The sequence below is a fragment of the Natrix helvetica genome, assembly GCF_964273705.1.
Source record: "Natrix helvetica genome assembly, chromosome: 1".
Classification (NCBI taxonomy): Eukaryota; Metazoa; Chordata; class Lepidosauria; order Squamata; family Natricidae; genus Natrix; species Natrix helvetica.
This window is the reverse complement of record NC_138548.1, coordinates 123,962,417-123,972,179: the sequence shown is the minus strand read 5'-3', so window position 1 is coordinate 123,972,179 and position 9,763 is coordinate 123,962,417. Positions and strand designations below refer to the sequence as shown.

Here is a 9,763-nt window from a genome sequence, read left to right as displayed (position 1 = left end):
GTATGACTAACATTTTTAGCCCATTTTATCATACATTCATTCACTTATTTTTCTTCCATTTCCTATTCCAATAAAAGTTCATACATTTTAGCAACAACATGATCCTCATTTGTACATTTTCCTCCGGCCATTCAAATTTACAGTAAGTATGTCTTTCTGCCATTATTTAATTGGTACATCAGATGTCAGAAGTGGTATTTTTGAAACCAAAAATAACATTCCAAGCGAGAAGTGTTGAAATCTGAACCAGCAATTTCTTCATTAGGGGTCTGTGCCCATTTTGCAAAAACTGTGAGAAAGCCCCCATTAGCTCGAGCTGCGTTTAGAGGAGGGGGAAATGTAAAGTACTCTTTCGTGAATAAAGGGGGAGAGGGAAGAGGTTGGAACCAGAGCTTCTGAATAGACTTGTGCTTATGTTTTGCTGATCCACATGTTGCACTGCAGCCTTGATCTGGTCTATCATTTTTCCCCCCTATGTTGAAAGGACCGTATATAGAAAATAGGTTAGATGACATTGACAGATATCAGGTATTTGGGAGACTGGAATTTCTATGCACATAAAAGGTACGTTTATCAGTTTTTTGACATTTTGTATGTGTTGTATTTTTTCCCTTCAAAGTTAGTCAGGCATAAAATCTCAGAGCTTTTGTTGGACTATTGGCTGATCAAAGGTTTGGTCCAGGTATCTGCAGCAGTGGTGGGTTCCTACTGGTTTGGACCTGTTCAGCCGAACCAGTAGTGGTTTGGAACCAGCAGCGACCCAGGCCTGCCATGCCCCTGAACCGGTTCTCCGGGCGGCACAATAGGCGCTGCCATCTTTTTTTTTTTTTTTGCTTCTGCACACACGCAGAACAATTTTATTGCATTGTGCGTGCATGTGCAGTGCACATCAAGTGTGCGTGCATGCGTGAAGCACCCATGAGCAAACCGGCAGTAGTGACTGCTGGACCCCCCCCCCCCCCCCCGGACGTGCAGGCACTGTTAGCTTCATCTAAGAGACAAGTTGTTGGGGGGGGGGGGGGAATAGGGATAACACATACATTTCTCCTATCAGCCACTTTTGGAAGAATTTGAGGAATGAATAAATATTAGAATTATGTGTAAGTGAAATGAATAATTAAATTAGAATGTGATGTTGCTTCCCTGCAATAAAATCACTAAGAATCAATGTTTACTCGCCATTAATTCAACTTTTTTTAAGCACTCAAAAAGGCAGATAAAAATTTCCCCTTTTAAATGCCCATGTTCAAATAATGATTTTTAAAAAAAAAATCAGAAGGAGACTGACAAAATGAGATCATAGCAATTCTAGGAACAGTGGTGTTTTTTTTTTTTTACTAAATTGACTTTAAATAACATTTTAATGATCATTTTTCAATAAAGCAAAATTGTTATACCATTTTGGGGTGTGGTTTTTTTTTTTTTTTTTGCCCTCACAATATTTTGTATCTGATCGCCCAGAATTCAAGAATTCCTTTAGGTTCATTCAACCTGAGTAATGTTTAAAATGATGGGTAAATTTATGCAAAATTCCAAACAATTGGTTGAATTTTATTCAGTGGGAATGAAACTTACTTTAACCAGTTTGTAGATACAGTAATTGCATCCTGCACTATGAGATAATACACGATAACAAAATGTTTACAGTATTTAACAGGAAAAATGTCCTAGCAGAATTATAGATTTCGGTCAACACTGATAGTTCAGTTTTCAGAAGCCAATAGGAATAGTAATTGCTTTAGAACAAAGTTTTCCAGCCCTTCTATTTGTGCAGACTGGCAAGATGGGGGTGGGGAGAGGGGATGATTCCGTGAAAGTGGTGGGCAAGCATGGGTGTGTGCAGGCAGCTCCATTTGAGTGAGCGCCACTGACGTGATACCCACCACTCGCGCAAATGGAGGTTGCACTGCAGGGGTGGGTTCCTGCCAATTCTAACCTCTTCTATAGAAGAGATTCCACAAATCTACAGTGCCATTTGGGAACCGGTTCCAGCTCCCTCCCCCTGCCCATCCACACATCATCAAGATGAAGAGTGAGAGGAGGAATTCTGGGAGTTGAAGTCCACAAGTCTTAAAGCTGTCAAGTTTGAACACCCCTGGGTTTTTTTTCTAAAGGGTTAGGGGTGCAAGAGTCTTGTAACTTGACAGCTTTAAGACTTGCATGCTTCAATGCCAGAGTTCCTGAGCCAACATGCCTGGAGGAGGAATTCTGGAAATTGACGTCAACAAGTCTTAAAGCTGTCAAGTGTGAACACCCCTGGGGGTTTTTTTCCCTAAAGGGTAAGGGTTGCAAAGGTCTTGTAACTTGACAGCTTTAAGACTTGCGTGCTTCAAATGCCAGAGTTTCTGAGCCAACATTTTGGTTGCTAAGCAAGAGCGTTGTTAAGTGAGTTTCACCACATTTTACAAGTTGGCCACTCCCACCCGGTCACATGGCCAGCAAGCCACTCCACAAAGCAGGCCACACCTACAGAAGAGGTTCTAAAAAAATTTGAAACCCACCACTGGTGCAACATTCATTTGCCCGCTGCATGAGCAAGTGGAAATGTGCACACATGTGTGTGGACTTGCCCACCACTTCTGCAGCCCGGTTCCAAAGAGCTCAAGGTCTTGTAGTGGGCCATGGCTGAGGAGTTGGGGACCCCTGCTTTAGAAAGTCACTGACCTGTTTTATTCTCTGTCTTTGAAGCAGGCAGAAGGGAAGATGGATTGTAGAATGGGAGGCAGAAAACAATGGTGGGCTGGAGGAGTTCTCTCACCTATAAAAGAGATTCATGTCCCTGATATAGTGTAAAATGTATGCCAAGGCCAAGCTGTGGGAAATGTACCATTTAAAGAGTGATGGCAAATGTATGGCACACAGTTTTGGGTGACATGTATCCACAAACACCTGACTACTATTCCTGAATTGGCATCATTCTTGTGTAGACACCACATGAGGATGTGGTGAGCTCTTGCAAGGCGTCCAAAAACAGAGCGAGAATAGAGCGTAGAAGTGGAAGAAGCCATGGAAGTGTATTCTCTGAAGCCTCTTCCAGAAGGAAAGCCTTGTAGGACCCAGAGCAATCACTAGTCAGCTGCAGGGGCCTGTCAACAGAAAGAGACCATTGCCTAAAGGTAAACAGCATTGCCATTGCCATTGAAAATGATCGTCTTGCAACGTTCCCTGAAGTGTGAAAGCCTTAAGGCAGTGTGTGCTCCCTGTCCGGAGCTGCAGAACTGGGTCGTTGATGGGGATGTCCCAGCACCCCATTAGGCACCAGGGGGGAAGGCAGGAGGGCAGGCACAGGGGTGGGAGGACCCCCAAAAGGCCAGGTGGAGCTGGTGCCAGTAGTCTTCACATATGCTCCAGAAACCAGAAGATCGGGTGGCCACTGCATATGCGCGTGCTAGATACCGGAAGACCGCCTGCCTGGCACGTGCATGCACACCAGGTGGCTGCTCTTCCAGTTTCTGGGGCTCCTGCGTGTGTGAAGACCAACTGCCAAGCACCCTGGAAAAGCAACAGGCAAATATCCCGCTATGTCACATGATGACGACATGACGATGACATGACAACATGAGTTTGACAACCCTGAGTTTGTTTAATATAACTCAGCTCAAAAGGTTCGCCATCATTTTTTCCAAGAGTTCTCTACTTCTTGCCAGCGGCACCGCCACTGAGAGTTGCTTTTTCAGGGTCGCCTAGATGGAGGAGAGAATAGAGAATTATTCCTCTTTTGTTTATGGGGTAGTGACGCACCAGCAGATTTAAGTTAGGCACTTTCTAAACGTTTGACATACTTAGCTCAAAAGATTGGCCATCACTGTTTCCAAGAGTTCTATTCTGGAATGTTCGTTCATTGAGAACTATTCTTGGTCCTTGGGATTCTTTTCAGACTTAATCTTGAATAGATCCAAAGAGGCGGTCCCTTAAACCTAATGTTCAAATATACTCCCAACCTCTCAGTCTAATGAAGCCAGTAGTGGTGCCACTGATTCTAGGAGGAAAAATGCAGTAGGCTATTTCAGGTGATTTGGAGTGAACAAAAACGCATAGTTTGTCAAAGACAAGAGATGAAAGCCCTGACTAAATAAAAAATTCTTGGAGTTCTGGTTCTCTGGCAGAACTGACGCATATAAGGCAAAATCTTTAGCCTGCAACTTTCTGGCAAGTGCCTGCAATACTGTTTTCATACAACCCTTTCCCCGGTACTCAGGAAGAGTAAAGCCATGTGTCAGACACCCAATGGCATCACTTAGGCTCCAGGCAACCAGCTGTCCTCCCTGATCTCGGAGGCAAGCATTTGGGAAGTCCTCAATCAGGCTCCTGAGGTAGCGCAGGCTCCGATCATTGCTTGCAAAATCCCAGGTGTCATTGACCAGAGCTGCATCAGATGGGCTGAGTGTCCCCAAGTGGAGGGGCTCACTTCTGAGCCTGAAAGGAAAGAGAAGGCAATAGTGAATGTGGAACAAAAGCACAGCATCTCACCATACTGGGAAAAATATTTGCTCACACCCAGCAAAACAAAAAGTCTAACTACAGTAGATATTTCAAGAGAAACCATAATCTCAGAGTTATCCAGTATTTGAAATACACATATCTCAGTTATTCTGAAATATCCTCTTAACAGTCTCTTGAAAGTGCAGCCATCTATTTGGGATCCTTTGTTTGTTTGTTTAAATCATCGTATCTTTGATGTAATTGCTTTTGGAGAACCCAATGGAGCAGTTGTACTCAGTGAATTCTACCAGGTCTAATCCTGGCTCTCTATTACATATTGTCCATTCCACATCTTCCAAATTGGTAGAGAATGAGAAATTCTCCACTATAACCACTGGGGCTGTATATGTAAACCTCTCTCTCTCTCTCTCTCTCTCTCTCTCTCTCTCTCTCTCTCTCTCTCTCTCTCTCTCTCTCTCTCTCTCTCTCTCTCTCTCTCTTTTACAAATATGAGAAACCACAGCTTGCTCTTGTGTATCTCAAGTTGGATGCTTCTAACATTTTTAACTGGTTTTATTCTTTTTATTGCTTTAATTTTTTTTACATTTTTTTTTATAGTATTATATTTTATAAACTGTAAGCCATTCGGAATCAATGACCGAGATGGGCTGACATGGAAATTGAATAAATAAAAAAAATAAAAAAATTGAAGGAGGTGGTAATGAGGCCCCTCCTTAAGAAGCCTTCCCTGGACCCAGCCTCTTTAGCCAACTATCGTCCGGTTTCCAACCTTCGCTTCGTAGCAAAGGTTGTTGAGAGCGTGGTAGCACGTCAGCTTCCCCAGTACCTGGACGAAGCTGCCTATCTGGATCCGTTTCAGACAGGTTTCAGGCCCGGGTACAGCATGGAGACAGCATTGGTTCTGTTGGTTGATGATCTCTGGCAGGCCCGGGACAGGGGTTGTTCCTCTGTCCTGGTCCTATTAGACCTCTTGGCGGCTTTCGATACCATCTACCATGGTATCCTACTGTGACAACTCAGGGGGTTGGGAGTGGGGGGGCACTGTTTTGTGGTGGTTCTCCTCCTACCTGTTGGATCAATCGCAGTTCGTGTTGACTGGAGGGCAGAGATCGACCCCGAGGCGCCTCACTTGTGGGGTGCCCCAGCGGTTGGTTCTCTCACCCCTCCTGTTCAACATATACATGAAACCGCTGGGCAAGATCATCCGTGGTTTGGGGTACGGTATCATCAATATGCTGATGATACCCAACTTTTCATCTCTACCCCAAACCACCCAAACGATGCCCTCGATGTGATGTCCCGATGCCTGGAGGCTGTGCGGATCTGGATGGGGTGGAACAGGCTCAAGCTCAATCCCTCCAAGACTGAGTGGCTGTGGTTCCCATCATCCTGATTTGTGTATCTTGTACCATCTTTGATGATAGGGGGAGAAATTTTAGCCCCCTCAGAGAGGGCCCGCAATCTGGGAGTCCTCCTGGATATGCGGCTTAGTTTAGAAGAACACCTGATGGGGACGTGACCAGGGGGGCTTTTACCAGGTTCACCTGGTACGCCAGTTGCGTTCCTTCCTGGATCGGGATGCCCTGTGCACAGTCACTCATGCCCTCGTCCTTTCTTGCCTGGACTACTGTAAGGCTCTCTACATGGGGCTGCCCTTGAAGAGCACCCGGAGGCTTCAGCTGGTCCAGAATGCGGCCACGCGGGTTGTCATGGGGGTACCTAGGTGCTCCCATGTTACACCCCTTTTAGGCAGCCTGCACTGATTGCCGGTTGTTTTCCGGGTGCGATTCAAGGTGTTAATTATGATCTTTAAAGCGCTCCATGGCTTAGGCCCAGGGTACTTGCGAGACCACCTACTGCCACCAGTAGCCTCCCACCATTCAGTACGATCCCACAGAGTTGGCCTCCTCAGGGTGTCGTCGGCCAGACAGTGTCGGCTGGTGACCCCCAGGGGGAGACCCTTCTCTGTGGGAGCACCTTCCCTTAGGAATGAGCTGCCCCTGGAGCTTCGCATAATTCCCGACCTCCGGTCCTTCCGGCGTGCCCTAAAAAATTGGCTTTTCCAGCAAGCCAGCCTGACCTGAATAAAATAAATTATTAATTTTAATTGTTAATTTTAATTTAATTTCTAAATCTCATTGTAAATGTCTATTGAGTTTTTTGGATATTCTATTTAATCTTTCTTTTAACTTTTGTAATATGTGTTTTTATGTTGTATGCCGCCCTGAGTCCTTTGGGAGAAGAGAGGCATATAAGTCCAATAAACCTAAACCTAAACCTAATAAATTTAAATATATTCCTAGTTTTCTACAGAGGATATGATTAGTTATAAAACTGCTAGAAATCCTTAGTTTCATTATTGAATTCCAGATAATTGCATGGAATCAAATCGTCTGAACAGATCCCCAAAACAGTTCCCTCAAAACAATTCCTCATCAAGAGAGTAGTACTCACTGGTTCTGACACAACGTGGCTGCATCTGGGTGTAGCAATGCCTGGTAGAAATAGGGCTCCATGTGGACACGTCTAGCCCTTGCCATGACTTTCACAGCCTGATAGAGCCCATCCTGGAGACCTGCGTAGAATGGAAATATCACAGGAAACCAATCTGAAGTTCAGAGTGAAACCTTATCTTCTCTTTGCTCCTAATTCTCTGCAAATTGGTGGCACAGAAACATTCACCAGCTACAAGGAAATGGTGGAGATGGCTGGAATGGAGAGTGGCCTAAGCTTATAGATTTCTCCTCTTTGGCTAGATTTGAGGGAGCGAGCAGGTTTTTAGCACTTTCCAAAATCTCCTAAGAGGTGGAAAAAAAATTGCCAGAGCCTGGCCTTGCCTTGCAGCTGGAAAGCTTTGTCCCAGTCTACGGCATCTTTGTTTTCCAGGAGGGTTCTGCAGGCATCTTCCTCCCGATAGAAAGCAGCATGCAGGTTGGCATAATAATCCCTGTTGTCTTTCACCACCTGCAGGAAGTGGCACACAGACATTCAGAGCAGCAGGAATAGAGCACATGGCAGAGACCATATGGAGGAGTTCTTGAGTTGGTGACGTCAAAGTGCTACAAGGCAAAGTGCTACAGCACCCCCTAAATATATTTTTTGTGTCGTGGATACCTATGTTCTTGTGGTGTTTTTTTTTTTTTGCCAGGGAGCTGTGGGAAAAGCCCATTCTGCTGTGATTTCCTACCTCCTTCCGTGGTCGGGTAAGAACAGCTTTAAATTCTGGCCAAGAGTCCACCACGACTTCGTGTTGAGCTGGGTTTCCACGGTTGATGTGCATCACTGCCCCACAGACCTAAAATTAAAAAGAAGGTCAGGAAAACCTAGTGCAGGAGAGATTCTGCTTGGATCTGGGTGCAGAAGTGCGCCAACTCTGATTGGCTGATTCAGAACCACCCAAAGACTTTTGAGGGCCAAATGCTACAATTGGTATCATGTAGGAATTTGCTCTTTCGGTGAAAACTATCTCTGATTGGCTGAGTCAGTCTGTGGAGAGCCAAATGCTATGATAGGGGAGTTGTAAGGAATTCACTGTCACTGAAAGACCAGGTGATTTTTGGATTTTCTGTAGCAGAAGAAATCAGCAAAGATAGGTTCTCTTGTTTGCAATATTTCAGGCACACCACAGGTGGGTTTCAAAAATTTTTACTACTGGTTCTGTGGGCGGGCTTATTTTGTGGGCAGGGTTTGGCAGTCATGTGATCAGATGGGCGTGGCCAACTTGTAAAATGTGGTGAAAGTCTCTTAACAACACTCTTGCTTAGCAACCAAAATTTTGGCCTCAGTTGTGGTCCAAAGTTCTCTTTCTTTCTTTTGTCACCTTATCCTACTTTCTTCCTTCCTTTCTCTTTCTTTTTCTCTTTCTTTCTCTCTTTCTCTCTCTCTCTCTCTCTCTCTCTCACACACACACACACACACATGCACACGCACACACATACACCCACACCCACACCTGGTCTGGGCACATAGATGGAACCCTTCCCGGGGAGTTATCCTGCATGGACACGCCCAGCAGCAGCTTCTGCATTTCCACCAAGGGACGGCTGCCTACCGACTTCAGAAGGCCTACCGACTTCCCCGTAGTCCTGCCATGCTTCCCTGCCTTCCACATAGCCTTCCACTCTGTTGCCTTAGCAAGCTGGTCATGGGGATGCCAGGAAAGCCATGTGGAAGGCAGGGAAGCATGGCAGGGCCACGGGGAAAGGGGCAGGAGCAGTTAGCTAAGCTGCAACTCACAGGGTTACCTGGCAGACAGATCAGGGGCGCAGCGCTTCAGGCAGCCAAGCTGCAGAGAGCAGGGACGGGGCGGGGTGGAGCAAGCGAGCGGTGACCAAGGAACTGGTTCAGGGGTGTGGCCAGGCTGTCTTTACTACCGGTTCGGAAATGTACGCCTATTTTTACTACCTATTTGGCCAAACTGGACCAAACCAGTAGGAACCTACCTCTGAGGTACACCTATACTTTAGCCATTATTGGCTTTGCATTTGCAGATGTGACGAAAGGAAAAGTAGATTTGAATGTCCAATGATTCCAAGACTGGCATCAAACATTATTATGCATTTAGAAATTTAACAGGTGCAGTTTTCTCCAAATTCTCAGTAAATGGGGAAACATCAGGTCTTATATTTACACAGAGAGAAGAGGAACACGGAACAGGTGATTACCAGCACTGTTTCGGGGAGCCCCTTTCGCAACACTCTCTCCAGCAGCTGCAGCTTGGAAGAGCAGGTCAGGATCAGCATGGCTGGCCAGGTTGAAGGGTGCCCCGCAGGTCCCCTGAAGGCGTCTTTTGGCAAGCAAACCTGAAGGGGGCAAAGTGGCAGAATTTCTTCAGTTCTTTACGAATCACCTTCCTTGCCTGCTAGAGACCAAGGGGATGAAATGGTCTCTGTCAGTGATGCAGATTCCCAGAAAAAGTCTTCCTGATCAACTACGGATTGAATGGAGCCTAAGTCACAGAAGTATGAACTGGAGAGGATTCTGTCCTAGCTTTGATCAAAAAAAAGATCATACTGTATGTGAACGCCTTGCAATATTTATAGCTTAGTTTCTTTAATCATTCCTCATAGGTAATGTTTTCTAGACTTCTCTCCAGCTTAAGAGTTGTCCTCTGAACTGTCTCCCATTTCTCCCGCCTCCTTTTAAAAAAACATTGAACAGAATCTCAAGTGCAGTCTTGTCACTGCAGAATATATGGGATTATTTCCTTCTCTGGTTTGGGCCACCGACCGACCTCCGTTCCTTCCGTCAAAAGTTAAAGACTCACCTGTTTCAATCAGCTGGCCTGGCACTCTCTTAGTTTTACCTCCCGGGGATTTAT

At 45.5% G+C, this 9,763-nt stretch overlaps 1 protein-coding gene across 1 annotated transcript; it reads right to left on the bottom strand.

The window, feature by feature from the left end:
* Positions 1-3,633: 3,633 nt before the first annotated feature.
* On the bottom strand, positions 3,634-9,185 carry LOC309392518 (glycine N-acyltransferase-like protein 3; the record flags this gene model as incomplete). The annotated part of the gene is made up of 6 exons (XM_081953829.1): positions 3,634-3,683; positions 4,238-4,416; positions 6,898-7,018; positions 7,281-7,407; positions 7,631-7,738; positions 9,108-9,185. The coding sequence occupies 6 exons, from the start codon at positions 9,183-9,185 to the stop codon at positions 3,634-3,636; spliced, it is 663 nt and encodes a 220-aa protein (XP_081809955.1).
* Positions 9,186-9,763: the final 578 nt, after the last annotated feature.